This window comes from Acinonyx jubatus, chromosome E3, assembly GCF_027475565.1.
Source record: "Acinonyx jubatus isolate Ajub_Pintada_27869175 chromosome E3, VMU_Ajub_asm_v1.0, whole genome shotgun sequence".
In the NCBI taxonomy this organism is placed as follows: domain Eukaryota; kingdom Metazoa; phylum Chordata; class Mammalia; order Carnivora; family Felidae; genus Acinonyx; species Acinonyx jubatus.
The window spans coordinates 4,659,453-4,675,914 of NC_069398.1; the positions used below are offsets into that span (position 1 = coordinate 4,659,453).

Below are 16,462 nucleotides of genomic sequence, written 5' to 3' on the forward strand. Positions count from 1 at the left end.
AAGAGAGAGACAGGGACAGAGACAGGAACCATGGACCACAGGGAGAAGCATCCTTTTTATAACCCAGACTTGGGAGTCACAAAGCATCACTGCCTCCTTATTCTTTGCTCGGTAGGACAGGGGCCAGGGTTCTACAGCCCCCCACTCCTCGCAGCACCCCCAGCAGAGACCACGTGGGCCCCAAGTCCTGTCTATTTGGAAAGGATCTTTCTACGGTATCCTGAGCTTTGGTGGACAGTTTGTTATTTGGGGATCAGTAAGTTGAAGCACCATAAGCCTTGCAGAGGGGATGTTTTCCTCTGCTCTATGCTGGGAGCCGTTCCTCAGTCCAGCTGCAATCCTGCCCTGGCCGAGGTGAGCCTGGAAGGGACCAGAAGCTTTGCCATCTGCACAGAGCGCTGCCAGCTCGGCTCTTGTTGTTGCTTTTTTGCTGGAGCATGACCCACTTGGTCAGAAGTCCTGATTCAGGAAAAGTCTGCTTTCTTCTGGTGGCAGGGGGAGCTGTCTGTTCGGCTATAGTTGCACCAGCCCTGATGCCTGGGTCCCAACTCTCTGTTTCCCAAAGTTGGGGGGCAGGAGTTAGGAGGGTCAGAGGGATTCGGTCCTTGCAAAGAGGTGGAGGCCTTTTTTCTCGGCCAAGCTGCAAAGGACACCAGGCGTTGTGACCCAGGTTTTTTTTTTGTTGTTTTTGAGAGAGAGGGTGCGAGTGGGGGAGGGACACAGAGAGAGGAGGACAAAGGATCCGAAGCGGGCTCTGCGCTGACAGCAGGAAGCCTGATGCGGGGTTTGAACTCACGAACTGCGGGATCATGACCTGAGCCAAAGTTGGATGCTCAACTGACTGAGCCACCCAGGTGCCCCCAGGGTTGGGTTTTAAATAGCTGGGGCATCACTCCTCAGGGGGTCCCGGCATTTGGGGATTGCATGCTATCCACAGGCTCCCATTTGTATAGCTACAGGGGTGAGCACTGAGCCACCCCCCCCACCCCAGTGCAGGCCTCTGCTGGCACCCCTCAGCCGGGCGGCGGGGGGGCACCATCATACCCACTGCTTTCGGTCTGTTCGGAGATGACACATTCCCATCAGAGGCCGTGATTATTCGTCGTTCGGACTCTTGAATGATAGCTGCCATTTATTAAATGAGCTGATACATATAAAGTGCTTATCACCGTGCAAGGGATATAATAAGTGTTCGATAAATATCGGTAATGATCACTTTGTGCCAATACTGTGTGAAACCCTTCCTGCTCAAAGGGACCACGGTCTAGGGCCAGCAGCACAGACCCCCAGAGCTAGACTGCTTGGGCTCAGTGCCCAGCTCACCACTTGTGCAGATTCCTTCTCTGTGCCTCAGTCTCATCATACGAAAAGTGGGCATAGTTACAGTATCCCCTTCATGGAGGTTACGCAGAGATCCAGGGAGCTAATATGCTGACAAGAGCTGGCATACAGCTCAATACTTGTTAGCTGTCCCTATTACATAGGAATATGTGTTTTCTTCCTGCGTCTTCCTGGAATGTTCGTCCCGGCCCTTGATACAACTTCTGACCCTGTAGGACTCCGTTTAAAGGACAGCAGCTCCTTAGGAAGGTCTACCAGACCACCCTATTCAATAGATGCCCCCCACTCCCACTCTCCAAATTGGTCTGTCGCTTCTTTTTCATGTTTATTTGTTGTGTTGTCTGCTTTTGTTCTGGGATGTGGGCTTCAGTAGGGCCGGTCACCTGTCCGCTGTGTTCATTGCTCTGTCCTCTGCACCCAGCAAGGTGCCTGAACATAAATGAAATCAAGGTGCCTGAACATAAATAAAAAAGGTGCCTCAGTAAATGTTTGTGGAATGAATGATCCTCACCACTTTGCTTTCTTTGCTTTATTCATTCCACAAACATGTGCTGAGGGCACGGTAGCATACTCAATAGAATGCTCAAGGTGCCTGCTCTGGGAAGTCATGTATTTTAGTCAATTAAAAAAAACTCCCCAGGTAGGGCTGTCTGGTGTGATTGGCGGTCTGTGCACTGCACAAAGGCACCTGGACAAGGGGGCTCATGGGGGCTGCAAACCAGTGTGGGCTCTGCTTGCCAAGCTGGGAGTCCTGATACGGAGCCATGGGAGCCCAGTGGGGACCTTGGTAATCAGCACCAAGTCACGTTATGAGGTACATAAATTACTGTCCCCATTTCTCAGAAGTGGCTTGCCTAAGGCCACACCCCTGTAGAGGAGGGAGTCAGGAGGCAAACCTGCCTTCCGCTTTCCTTGGGGGAGTGGGTGTCCACAGGCATGGGCACAGCATGCTGGAATCGCTCCCAGAGCGCCACTCGCTGGGTGGGAGAAGGGGCCGGGGCATCTGTCTGGAGTCACGCTGTGCGTTGATGGCCTGATTCCACATGTACTGCATCTTTTGAATAAATCCTCAGCTTTCCCCTCCGGTCTCTCGCCCCATGAAAGCATCTCCCTTCGCAGGCTCCCGTCTCTCCTTGGGTCTCTCAAATATGTCCTGGTCACCTTCCCTGGCGCCCTTTCTCAGCACAGGGAGACAGGGGGCGCTGTAGCTGCCTTTTCCCTGAAGATCTGCTGGCGGCCTGACCCCCCCCACCTGTGTCCCCACCCACACAATGCACCAATCCTTGTACCTTGCTTAACACGGTGTGCACGTGATGGTGTCTCCTTCCCTCCCCGCGCTCGTTCCATCATCCCTAGCACAAGTCTCTGGGTGCGTCTCTGGGATCCGAGCCACCATGCCCCGCAGGCTGGGCCCAGCCTCTCCGCCTGGACTCCCACACCAGCCCAGCTTGGCCCCAAGCTGGAGAAGCCTGGCCTCTTCTGCCCCTTTGTCAAGCACGGGGTCCTGCATCAGGGCTGCTTTCCCGAATCTCAAAGAAAAAAACCCAAAAATAGGCAGGGCCCCCACAGGCTGGAGTTGGTTGCATACATTTTTTAATTGAAAGAAGTCAGCCTCCTAAGTATTGCTTTTACAGGCTTATCGACATCAAGTATTCATACCGCTCACATTTGCAAAAACATTTCTGGCCAGCGGAGCAGCGAGGCACCCCCCCCACCCCCCCGCATGACGGATCAGTCCTGGCGACTTGATGCAGAACGAGCAACTGGAAACGAATAAGTCAAGCCCGACCCTCGCCCCCGACGCGATCCTTGGCTTCTTTTCCTTCTGACTTACTCCCTGAAATAGTCGCTGGATCTAAGACCAGCCTCGGGGCCAAACCTGGCCAAGCTTTGGGCTCCGCTGGCCTCCAACGGAGCTGGGAGTGGCTTCCGCAGTGGGTCCGCAGTTTGAAGCATCCTCTCGGAAGATGAAGTGTGGAGAAGCAGGAGCGGTCGGGGGTGAAGAGCGGGGAGGCAGACTCTGGCTGGGTTCCTGTAAACATCCATCGCCAACGCGAAGGTCAGAAGCCAAGGCAAGGCCATTTGTGCGACGCTGAGGGTGGGGGAGGTCTTCGGATGCCCCTGCCTTTCCCCGGGGACAGGGGTACAGGCCTTCCGGGCCTCGGCTCTCAGTCTCCATCTCTCTGCCCCACCCTCCTGGGTCCGGACAGAAACCTCTCTGTTGGCACGGAGCTCTCGGGGGAAGCAGGCCTAACGAGAAGGGAAAAGGGGTGTTACTGGCACAGAAGCACGGCCCGCCACCCATCTGGGGGTATATCTGGGTCCAACCTCCAGGCCCCGGGAGGCCAAAGGAGGGCAGGGAGGCCTTCCCCCATCTCTTGCATTCACAAACCATCAGAAGCTCCAGACTCGGGCTGGGGGTGTTTTCCTACAACTTTTACTAATACCTTTTTTTTTTTTTTCTAGTTTATTTACTTTCGAGAGAGACAGAGCGTGAGTGGGGGAGAGGCAGAGAGACAGGGAGACACAGAATAAGAAGCAGGCTCCGAGCTGTCAGCACAGAGCCCGAAGCGGGTCTCAAACCCACCAACCGTGAGATCATGACCTGAACCCACGTCGGCCGCTTAACCGACTGAGCGCCCCACCCCCGACCCCGGCGTCCCATTACTGATAACTTTGTAACAATAAGTTCGCCTGATTTCTAAGGAGCCTGGACTGGAGAACCAGGGCAGTTTCCCTTTGGAGAGGAAGGACTGTCCACCCTGGGAGGGACGAGGGGGATCGGGACCCGAAGAAGGAGGGCAGCCTGCTCAGGGGTCACCCAGAGCCTGCTGGCCCACTTGAGCCCCAGGGCAGCCGAGCAAGCTCGGGTCGTGGGCGGGGCTTGGCCCCGCCTCCTGCCCCGCCTGGAAAATGCGACGCAGGCTACGGGAAGGCTGCGGCGGCCGGCCGTAGCCAAGCTACTCCGCAGCCCCACCGGGCTCGTCCTCCGAGGACATGGCATCATCCTCGCGGCCAGGCCCCCTTCGGCGGCTCCCCGTTTCCCGTAGCCTCCGCTTTCTGCGTCCGGCGGGGTGGCGGCGTCTCTGCGGCGTCTTCCATTCCCCACCTGCCCTCCTGCCCCAGTTCTGTGCCTCATCTCTGCCGGCTCACTTCTGCAAATGCCGTCACGCATCCGATAGACCTTCTATGCGAAACACGTGACACGGACTGTGGTTCACCGACATGTGAGGTGTAACAATTCTCTGAGGTGGAGGGGGGCGTTCTGGGCCCTGCAGGACGGTTGTCAGCAACCCCCCCCCCCCCCCCCGTCCCTGACCACTATATGCCAGTAGCACCCCCGGGCACTGCGACAACTAAAAATGTACCCTTGTCCCGTTCCCAAGGGTCACTGGGGGGAGCAGAACCACCTCCACTGAGAACCATGCATCTCCCCAAGGTTCAGAGAAGCCAAGTGACCTGCCTAAGTCACACACCTGTGACAGGCGGAGCTGGCACTGGATGTAACAACAATCACAATCAGTAAAAGCTCAGGAGGTAGCAGCCACCTAAGTGCCACGAGCCCAGGGCGGAGGCTGCGGGTGCCTCGCTTGTTCCCTCCACTCACCCCTCCAGGGCATGCTGACCTGCCTCTTTGCCCGAGGGCTGCCTGGTGTCCCGCAGGCAAAGCCAAGGTCCCCCCACAGCTGCCTTCCAACCAGTGATGGCCAGGAAGGTGGTGAATCAATACCCCAGCTCCTGCACTCCACAGCTGAGGCGACTGAGCCATATTTGTCCCTACATTGGCCCCCAGAGTCCCTGAGCAGGACTGAGCCCAGGCCTGCAGTGGTGACCTACTGGATGACACAACCGTTTCCCGACTCACCGACTCACTCCCTACCAGTAGTTCCCAGGATCACCTCCCAAATAAGCGACTTGCCCTTGAATCTTTGTCCCAGGGTCCACTCCTGGGACAGCATGCCCAAGATGGCCTATGGCACTAAGTCATTTCATTCAGCTCTAACAACTCCTGGAGTTGTTAGACACACTGTTACGATTCCATTTTACAGATGAAAACACTGAGGTTCAGAGACAGTAAGTAACTTGTCTGGGATGCTCAGTTCCCCAGGGCTTTGTGCCCCTGGAGATTTTCAACCCTACCTAATTTCACACATCCTGTGTGCCAGGTCCTGAGCCGGGGGCTGGGGACACCGTGATAAATGCAGTCATGCCTTTGAGACACAATCTTGTGAGCAATTGCAGCCGAAGGTCAAAGACAGGACAGAGCACGGGGACAGATGGAGCACGGAGTCTGGGTGAGGCCATGCATGAAGAACACACCAGGTGGGGGGCGGGCGGGCTGGCGATGAGAGCACAGCAGGTCCTAGACCCGTGCCCCCCCCGCCCCCCCCCCCCCCGTTCCTATGGGGTAGGGGAAGGGAGCAAGAAGGCAGGCCTTGGTGGAGGAGGGAGAGGGGCCAAATCTGCAAAGTTTCTCGTGTTCTCTGCCAGATTCTAGAGGCCAGCTGGGAACACATCCTTCCACTGCTCACAGACCTTCCCTAGCTCCCACTGATGGCACAGGCCAAGTCCTCACGTCCTGGGGCCCCACCCCCCTCCCACTGGACCTGGCATGGAGAGGGGAAGACAGGGGTGTGGCCAGAGCACTGGGGAGCTCAGCCGTCTAGAAAGGTGTCCCTGGCTTCCCCTCCCTCTAAGGGACCTCTGGGGTTCCCTGTGGGGGTGCTCCTGAGAGCAGGGCTCACTCCAGAGCCCTCCAACACCGGGGATCATACTTAAGCCCATTTCAGACTTGTGTGGACAGGATGTCAGAGCACACAGTCACCCCCCAGGATGGGGACTCACTCCTCTCCCAATCCTGGTGACTACCACCAGCACGGAGTCCAGGCAAGTGGCGGTCTGGCTGGCCTGTGTCTCTCACACGGGCTAATCTCCCATCTGAACAGGCCCGGGGCTCCACAGGCACCGGCTCCAGCTGTATTCACCACGGCTCTGTTTTCACTGTGCTATCTGCAGGGTCACCTATTTATGGCAAATGTTGCTGGGTTTCACTTCTGATCGGAATATACGGGTCCGGTCTTTCCGGGACATCACTTCACTTTAAAAAGAGCTCGTTTAAAGAAAACAGTGACACAAATAACAGTTCAGACGTTACAGCAGTGATTGTTGGTGTCACATGGGGTGTGAGAGACCCTCATCAGTCGGTCCCACTCATTCCACAAAGGGCCCAGAGAGGGCAGTGACCTGCCCTAAGTCACACAGCAAGTTGAGGACAGCCCAGGTCTGTGTGTCCTCTGGAGGGTGTCCTGAGACCACTCATCTCTGCCACCTGCCGTGGCTGCTAAAGATCCCCTGGTTCCTTAACTTGCAAGTCTGGCCTCACAGCAAGCCCCTCAACGAGAATCTTGAGCATGTCAACAACAGGTGGTAACTCTACCTCGTGCTATGCGCTTTAACGCAGGTCCTAGCTCATTTACGCCTCAGAAGCACCTCAGGAGATGGGGCCAAGCAGGCTCATCATCCGGAATTTCAGATGGGGCTCAGAGAGGGTTCAGCAATTTGTTCAAGGCTACACAGCTCGCAGAGGGCAGAGCCAGGACTTGAACCTCCCCTCCACAGTCTGATCTGAGGTTCATTCATCGCCTTCTTCCAGGGCACCCAAAGCCTCAGGCTGAAAGCATCCTGGAGCCTCGGCTTGCAGAATCCCAGGCAGGGCATTCTCCAACCTTCTAGTATCTTTAGTGCAGGACAGACAGTTCATTGGCCAATGGCTGGTTTTTTTTTTTTTTTTTTCTTTCTTTCTTTCTGAAGCTGTAACCTTTCATTCCGTGCTACTCCCTGGATCCGGACAGAGGGAGTGGCCAGCTGACTCATTTCTGTCATTAAGAATGACAGCTGGGCACTTGAGCCATTTTAAGAACAATGTGTCAGCTCAATACCTTGGTGGAGAAGCCGCCTGGTTTGGCATTTGGCTTAAGTGAGAAAATGGCCCTTGTGTCTTGAGGGCGCTGGTGGGGCGATGCCCTGGACGTGCTGAAAGGAGATTTCTCTTCTCGATTCAGCCATCCTGCGGGCTTCCTCAGGGGCAGTCAGGGCAAGGCCCATCTGTGGGGATTCAGGCTCTGCCCCCTCCTAGCCGTGTGACCTCAGGCAAATTAACTTAATTTCTCGGGGCCTGTTTATTCATCTGAAACCAGAGGACAGTGCCTACCTCCCTGGAATGTTTGTGGTGAGGCTATGAAATCACATTGGTGGAATGCCTACGATACACAAGGCATTGGTAAGTAGCGGCCCCTCCCCTCCTTCCATCACTTCCCAGCTAGAAAACACACCAGGCAGGGCACCTCTTCCGTGCTGGGGGCCTTCTGAAAACAGTAGCCCCGTCGTCCTCCAAGGACCTCGCCTACCGGAAACCCACTGCTCACCAACCAACCAATTAAAGCAGCTACAGACAGATGTCACCCAGAACCAAAACGCCCTGCGTCTCCGCTGTGGCCTCAGTGACGGGCTGTGCTGCAGAAGGACCTCTGCCTTGTGTGGTCCAAGAGTTCACGGCTGGAAGGGGCTCAGAAAGGAGAAGCCACCTGGGTCCGTGTCCCCCAGGGAAGCCAGCGTTCTGGAGAAGCAAGGGTCGGTTTCTTGAAACCAGGTCTGGTTCACGTGCCAGATGCTGACACTCATCAGTTGTCAGTTTTGTGATGATTCTTGGTCCAAAATGTGTCTCCAGTTGGTTGGTCCTAAGACATGGCAACTTTTGCCCTCGAGTCTTGCCTAAGAACTGCCTGGAGTATTATTTATTTGGTATTTTAAATGAATGCACTTAAAAAAAAATTTTTTTTTTAAAGGAACCTTTATGTCACTCTCATGAATAAAAAACAGTATCATTCGTCACACACCAAAGGCAACGCTAAAAAAAAAATACTATGAAAATGCAACGGTTAGTGCTAGCCAGATACCCCCGGCTTGTGAAGCAGCCTCAGCCTGGTTTCTCTGGTCTAAGGGAAAAGTAGCAGGTGCCCAAGAGTGACAGAGAACGTCAAGGAGGCACTGGGAGTGAGGCTAGGAGGCCCAACTGGCCACCTCATAGCTGGGTATCTGGGCTGAGTCACTGACCATACCCAAGCCTCAGTTTCCCTCCCTGTATAGTGGAGCTAATGAGCCCAGCCCTGCCTGCTTCATGGGTGACGCTTAGGGGAAGCTAGGAGATGTGAGAGAGGCAGCTATTTTTAACCACCCAGCCAAGGCCAGGAAGGAATCCCAGGAATGAAGCCTTCCCCTCGGAGGGGGTGGTGGGGTGGTGATTGGAACCGGAAGTCGGAAGTGGCTCCCAGCCACTCCCAGGCTTGGGATGACAGCTGTGAGGGCACCAGCATCGCCGCCTCGACTCACCGGGTGCCTGACCCAGGGCTGCTTCAAAGGCCACCCAAACAGACACATCTTCCTTGGTAATTGGCCCCCAAGAGGAGACAAGGACTGGAGGAAAGGGGAAGGCCCCGGGCCGAGTCCCCTGTGGGTCTGACACACCATCAACACTGTCAGCGTCATTCAGGATCTGACTACACGCCCCTTCACGCTCTCATCTAATGTGCATGAGCCTTTCTGCAGGTGCGACCCCTACCCTATCTTACCGGACAGTGGCTGGTCTCCCATAACAAAGAGCAGCCCAGAGGCCCCAGGTCTTTAGCTGGCTTTGGTATGCGGCCAGAGGTTAATGACTTTGGCACTCACTTTTTCATCCATGCCTAGTAATGTTGGTTTTCTGTGTTCAGCGATATAAATAAACATCCCTTTAAATTTAAAAATAAATTTACATAGGGGCACCTGGGTGGCTCAGTCAGGTGGGCTTCTGACTTCAGCTCAGGTCATGATCTCATGGCTCGCGGGTTCGAGCCCTGTGTTGGGCTCTGTGCTGACAGCTCAGTGCCTGGGGCCTGCTTCGGATTCTGTGTCTCCCTCTCTCTCTGCTCCTCCCCCGCTCACGCTGTCTCTCTCACTCTCACAAATAAATAAACATTAAAAATAAATTTAAATAGGGGTGCCTGGGTGACTCGGTTGAGCGTCCGACTTCAGCTCAGGTCATGATTTCACGGTCCATGGGTTTGAGCCCCATGTGGCGCCCTGTGCGGACAGTTCGGAGCCTGCTTCCGATTCTGTGTCTCCCTCTCTCTCTCTGCCCTTTCCCTGCTCATGCTCTGTCTCTCTCTCTCTCAAAAATAAATAAACATAAAAAAGTAAATTCACATAAAAAAGTAGATTTTTGAAAGATGAAATACTAAAACTAGTTTGATCACAACGGCAGGTGATAAAGGGAAGAACAGGAACTTTACAGTGGAGAGACCCAGTAGACATCACCTTAGGCCAGAGATCAAAGTTAACATCACCAGTAGTGGGACAGACGTCATGTGTCTCCTGATAACCATACACTCAGAAGGGCACTCACTCACTTCTCTGTGGGGTTCCTGTCAAAAGTGCATCATCTGAACCTAATCTCAAGAGTAAACATCAGATAAACCCAAACTGAGACTTGTGCTCCTCCAAAATGTCAATGTCATGAAAGATTAAGACAGAATGAGGGGCTGGTAGGGATCGAGGAGGACTCGAAAGACATAACAATTAAGGCCAAGGGTGATCTGGGATGGGATCTGGGACCCCAACTCTACCTTTCTATTGTGAAAGGGCCACTATTGGGCCAATTGGTGAGATCTGAATAAAGTCACAGACTGAATCTGGTTCATAGGCTCGCAACGGTGTTAAATTTGCCGATGTTGATAACTGTGACTGTGGTCAAGGCAGTGAATGTCCTTGAGCTAAGCACACAGCCAGCGAAACATTTAGGGGTAAAGGAACATGAGGTCTGCAATCTGTTTTCCAACAGCTCAGGTGAGTAACTGCACACATACACGTATGTGCGCACACACACACACACACACACGCAGGGCAAGCACATGTTGCGTTTGGGAGCAAATGTGGCAACATGTCAAATCAGTGCAACTGGTGACTTTGGGTGGGGACTACAGGGGAGTTCTCTGCACTCTTCTTGAAACTTCTGCCTAATTGGGAAATTACTTCAAGGTAAAGTTTGGTCTAAAAAACTCAGCAAAAAGGAGCGACAGCGTCTGTGCAGCAGGCCTGGGAGAGTTGCGAGCGCTATTCCAGGGTCGGGATTTGGGAGCCCCCCACCCCACCCCCACGAGCCCCTGCAAACCCAGCACTGGGTTGGGGAGCTCAGCTGTCTTCCTCAGCTTTGCTTCCTTGGCTCCTCACCCCTCCCTAATGGGGCCTTCTCCGCCCAGAGGGGCAGCCAGCACCCATGCGTCCCACGGCCAGTGGTCTTCCAGGTGAACCTAGCGGTAGGGCAGAGTGGAAAGTCGGCCAGGCCAGGGGTGCACCTGCCTCCCCTTGCCATCAGCACCTGTCTCTGGCCTGGACCACAGCTATCTGGTTTCCCTCCTCTGCCGTGACTCTTCTCCTCGCCCTCCCCCCCCCCCCCCCACGAGCTCCACCAGCTGCCTGAGGGATCTCCCGTGACCTGAATCTATTGTCCACGTCCCTGCAGAAATTCTGGGTTTCTGAGCAGGGCACTGACACACCAGCCTGGGTGTTCTGCTCATGGCACAGGCTGCCGACTAGCACGGAGGGGACCAGGGCGGGTAGATCAGAAGGAGCAGCCGTGGCACCCGGTCAGGACCCGGAAGCCAGGAGACCCTGTAATAGGTAGCCCGACGGTCTGGTTACCCGAGCTCCGAATCTGAGCTACACCAGGCCCCAGGGACTGACAGCAACATCCTGTAGGCTCTCCATTTCCGGTGCGGAGAGGCTCTCTCCCACAGCCCTCCCTCCGTGCCAGAACAGGGACGAATCAATCCAGCTGCCCTGCCTCTGCATCGGAAACGCTGGCATGTGAGGACTCTCCGAAGGCTCCCAGGCCAGCCGCAGGGGCCTTTCTCCTGGGAAGGAGGGAGCTCCTGATTCCCCACTTCCTGCTCCTGGGCAATGATTAACACTCTAGGAAAAGTGCAGCCTCGACTCTACGGGGCCCAGATCTGGTGGCCCTGGGAGACCACAGGCAGTGGGAAAGGTCTCCTGAGGGTCCCGGGCTGGGAAGACAGTGGGGGAATTCTCTTTTAGGAGCCCAGACCCGAACCCACCCAGCACTCAGGAAGGCAGTCCTCTGTGGCTCACTGGGGGATGTGAATATTCATGTAGGAGTGCACAGGCAGGTTTATACATTTGCCAAATCCTGAGCATACACACTTTCCATTACATCTGTTAATGCTAACAGTGGTTAACATGAATATGATCACTGACTGGACACAGGAGGGCCTAGGAGCTTTACATCTATCCCATTTAATCCTCACAGTGAGATAGATTTCATTTCCCCTGCTCCTTAGAAGAGAAAACTGACCCACAGAGAGATACGTGACATGCCCAAGGTCACAGCCCGGACTGGGATTTGAACCAGGTACGTGCTCCTAATCACAACCCTAATACTGCCTCCTTCAAACAAATGTTTGATGAACGGTATCATGTTCATACACACATAAGAGGAAAAAGAGGAGAGAAAGTGAGTGCACCCTGAGATACTCCCCAGTCCCTGCTGCCTGGCCAGCCCTCCACCCCCGTCAGTGCTTCTGTGACCTTGTCGTGCATAACATTGAGAATATGTCCGCGTGAGAACGAGCCAGGAGGAAAGAGATCTGACTACTGATGTTCCTCTGCTTACAGAAAGGGGCCCACAGATGCGGTGCAGTCGGACCATTTTTAGATCTCTCCCAGAGGCTTTTCCTGTTACTGGCCACCCTCCCCTACCCGGGTCTGGCCTCCCCCGGTCCCAGGGCCAAGGCCGCCTAGGCCTCGATTCGGGATTGGGGAAGAAGGACCGCTGTGCGTGACTTCCCCGCTCCATGGGGCTCGAGTATTGCTCCCCAGCCCCAGGCCTTCCTGCTTCCCAGCTTGGGCCCCGCCACTCTGACAGCTTTGCAAGGGTGTCCCTGAGACATGCTTCCTGGTGCTTCTGCTCAAACAGCCTTTGCTGCGAAGTTTGACGAAGCATTTGGGCTTAAGTTTTGGGTTCAGAGCATGCCAATGTTTTCATTTGGAAGGGGAAGTGTTTCTGTTGATGTGGTGAAGAGATAAAATGAGACATTCTTCACCAACTTACGCTGTCTCAAAGTCAAGCGCTTGGCTTGGAGGCAGAGATTCATCTTAGGCTCTCCAAGGTCTAGCACTGGGGCCTGGTTGAAGCAGGTGCAAAGGGCCTAGCACCAGGCACGGTGAATGATCAATACTCGGGACAGGTTTTGAATACAGTCCACAGATTCTAGCTTCGCAAGGTGTTTTCAGTCTGTTTCTCCATGTTCACCAACCTCGCCCCGGCCAAGCCCCCACCGCCTCCAGCCTGGGCAACTACACACTTCCCAAACGGCTTCCCTGATCCGCACTCGCGCCGACAACCCATTCTGCCCACAACTGCCGAAGTCATCTCTTGCTTAAAACCTTCTGCTGGCTTCCCCTTGCTCGTGGCCCTGGCCTCCCAGGTCCTGTAGGGTCTGCCCCCACCTGCCCCATTGACCTCTCCTGGGGCTGCTCTCCAGCCACAGTGGCCTCATTTTGGTGGCGGCACAAACCAGCTCTCCTACCCTACTGCTTGGGCACGAGCCATTGCCTGTGTCCGGATTGGTTTTCCCCAGATCTTCAGTCTGGCTCTGTCTACCAACTTAGGGCTAGCTCAAATATGTCATCTCCTGGAAGAGACCTTCTCTGACACCCCGTTTCTAAAGCAGCCCATCTCTATTCTGCTTTACTCACTCAACAGACATTTACCGAGTACCTACTAGATGCCAGCCCTTGTTCTAAGGGCTGAACCCAACAAGGATGGCCCAGGTCCTTCCCACATGTCTTAATGGCTCCCAGAAAATCTGATACCTTGCTTGGGAATCTGCTTGTGTCTTCTCTCCCCGTGCCAGGAGGGCCAGGGCTAAGTCTCTCTTGTTCACTGTGTTCACCCACGAGGCACAGTATGTACTCAATAAATATTTTTCTTCAATCAAAGAACAGATTGATGGATGGATGGCAGGCAGGTAGGTAGGCAGACTGGGTAGGTATGCAAGAGTGCTGACACTCTGCCTGGCACCTGGTTCTTGTTAAGGTCGCACGGAGCTCAAGTGAAGCTTTTCTCAAAGAAATGTCACTGTCCGCCCCTCAGGGGAGCCCACAGCCCCCAGCACTACCACCAGTGGGTCCTGCCCCATCCGGCATTCCCTCTGACTATGGTCATCTTGGCAAAGACAGGCAACAAGAGGAGGGGCGTTAACTCAGCTTGCGTGGGGCGAGTGGCATTAGTGTCTGTTTTCTCAAAGGAGCCCTTGCTACCTCGATATCCTCCCTTCACTGCCACTCGGGTCCTGTGCTTAGTGATACTGCAGCACCGAACAGCGGAGGGGCTCAGCCAAAAAGTGCCTGCGTGTCCTCTCATCTTGTGCAGTCGCCTCTCTTCCCGGCTAGGAGACTGTGGCCAAGCCCTCCTCCTTCCTGGACCTTCATGTTCCTCCCATCGACACACAAGGTGGGGCAGGACACGCAGCTTCCTGGTCGCAGCCCAGCGGCAGAGCTTTAACACCTCAGTGCAAAGATCCTGTGGCCCCTACTCCTCCTTGAGATCTTGCAAACCCCGTAGGCGGAGCCAGCCCCAGCTTGCCTTGTCTGCAAAAGCAACCTGCAAAACTGGCGGCCCTGGCAGATCCAAGCTGCGGTACTGCCCGGCACCCTGAAACCCGACTCCCGAACAGCAGCAAACCCAAGGCCAAAAGGAAGTGCAGACTTTGCTGAAGGAGATTTCACCTCCTACGCCCTCGGCCCTGAGCCCTTGCTCTCAAGTCCCCACCCAGTCCCCGAAAGGGCTACGGGACAAAGGTGGTCGTGCCCAGCGTGTTAGCTCTTCTGACACTCCCAAGTCTTTATCCTTCCGGGACTATGGGAATTCTGGAAAAACCAAGGTCACCATCAAGCCAGATGGAGGCAGAGGCGAGGTGCTGACAGATCTGCCTCAAAGGGATCTAGGTGCAAAGGCTTTTCCACAAGCTGGGACAGTACGTACCGTGGCTAACCCAACACCATTCAGGCTCAGCCTCCCTTCCCCTCAACGACTGTCACCTTCACCGGGGAAAGCTTTGCAGCCCCAACTAAGGGCCTAACAGGGGTCTGGCCATTCCTGGCATCTTAAGTAGACCTCCAGGAGGTGGATGGAGGAATCCCAAGCCTGGGGGAAGGGTGTGTGTCCGGTGTGGAGATGCCACCCTCTTCTTCGCCAGCGCCCCAACCCATCCTCATCTGGTGCAGAAAGGGCACTTACAGGTCTTGGAGGCCAGTGAGGGCCTCGTCCTGGGGGTCCCATCCCTGGCCAAACGATGCCCCCAACCAGCAGCGGCGGCAGGATTTGGGCGGCCGGTCCAGGCCGAGGGTTGCGGGTCGTTGGGGGGGAGGGGAGGACGGTAGCCAAGCCTACTCCAAGTAACCATCGAAGACATCGAGCTCCGAGTCGGCATCGTACAGGCCCGAACCGGGGTCGGAGAGCACGCCGAGGTCCACGAGCGCCTGGTCCATGTCCTCGGGCAGGAAGACGAGGCCCACATTGAGGACAATGTACTCCATGAGGAAGGCGTAGTATAGGATCAGCACATTGACGAAAAACAGGCCCACGTAGAACATAGAGGGCAGCAGCGACGGCGGCACGTAGGGGACCAGGGGGCCCAGCGCGTCCAGGTGGGCCGCGACCCGGGCGCCGGGCATGCAGGGGGCGGCGAGGGCGGCGGCGGCCCGGCGATCCCAGCGATCTCAGCCGCTGCGGCGCCCGGGCGGCCGGCAAAGGGGCAGCTCAGCCATGCAGGGACGCCCCGGGGGCTCGACCGAGGCGGCGCTGGGCCCCGGCGGTGCCCCCGCCGGTGTGCCGCGGCCCCTGCAGACGCTCCCTGGCCCCTGAAAAGCGCCCGGCGGGGTCCACGCACCCCCAGATGTGCCCACACGACCCTCTCGATCCTCCCGGCAGCCAGGGAGGCCCCCCTGAGGTGGCCGGCGGCTGCCCGGCTCCTCCGACGCGCCCCGCTCGCGCTCACTGGCCCTCCAAGAGCAGGCGGGGGCCCCACCGCAGCTCAGCGTCGAGGGCCAGTCCCGGCGGCTGTCTCTTCAGCCCCGCCCGGCAGTTCCTCGCGCCCCCTCCGCGGCCCCGCAGGCCCAGCACCCATGGCTGCGGCCGCCGCGTCGCCCTCCTGGTCGCGTTCCGAGCACCGCCTCCCAAGCGGCCCCGCGCTCATTGGCCAGCCGCCCGCTGCCCGCGCTCATTGGCCTGCTCGACGCCCGCGGTCATTGGTCCGAGACGTCCGGGGGCGGTACCGCTTCGCTCCGCCCCTCGGGGTGCTGGCTTCTGCCTTGCTTTCCTGGTTCCGGGCTCCGCCCAGGTCTCAAATCCAATTCGCTCTGAGAATCCCCCACGGAGTAGCGGGAGGGGAAAGAGACAGAACACAGTTCGAACCTGCGCGTATCCTAAGGGCTACGAAAGCTGGAGGAAACCGCAAACTTCTCAGCAACCCCCTAGACTTGGGTATGGCGTCACGCCTCTTTGGGACTCAGTTTACTTGTCAAAAGGAGGCAGGACGGGGGGGCGGTGAATTTACCAGTGAAACTCTCCGACTTCCCAAAGTGGCAATTTTCCGTGGTGGGGAAGAGCTCCTTGAGCTCTCCAAATTCTGGCTGCATCGCGGGGGTCTACATAATAGGGTTCAGGGACACCTGAATGAAGACATTCCCAGGCAGCTCAGACCTGCAGCAGTGGGGGTGCTTCTTGTTTTTACTCTGTAAAGCATGTTTAAAAACAGTCCGTGTTAGGGGCGCCTGGATGACTCAGTAGGTTAAGCGTCTGACTCTTGACTCTTGATTTCAGCTCATGATCTCATAGTTGGTGAGATAGATCCCTGTATCGGACTCTGTGCTGATAATGCAGAGCTGGATTGGGATTCACTGTCTCCCTTTCTCCACCCTTCTCTCGCTCTTTCTCTGCTCTCCTCCTCAAAATAAATAAATAAACATTAAAAAAAAATACAGTACGTGGTTAAACATTAAAACGTCC

The 16,462-nt window shown here is 55.9% G+C and overlaps 1 protein-coding gene across 1 annotated transcript; it reads right to left on the reverse strand.

Annotated features, from left to right (window-relative positions):
- Positions 1–2,917: 2,917 nt before the first annotated feature.
- Positions 2,918–15,635, reverse strand: DEXI (Dexi homolog). The gene is made up of 2 exons (XM_015087660.3): positions 14,693–15,635; positions 2,918–3,591 (listed from the first exon to the last, which is right to left on the reverse strand). The coding sequence occupies exon 1, from the start codon at positions 15,127–15,129 to the stop codon at positions 14,842–14,844; it is 288 nt and encodes a 95-aa protein (XP_014943146.1). The 5' UTR covers positions 15,130–15,635; the 3' UTR covers positions 2,918–3,591; positions 14,693–14,841.
- Between the last annotated feature and the right edge of the window lie 827 nt (positions 15,636–16,462).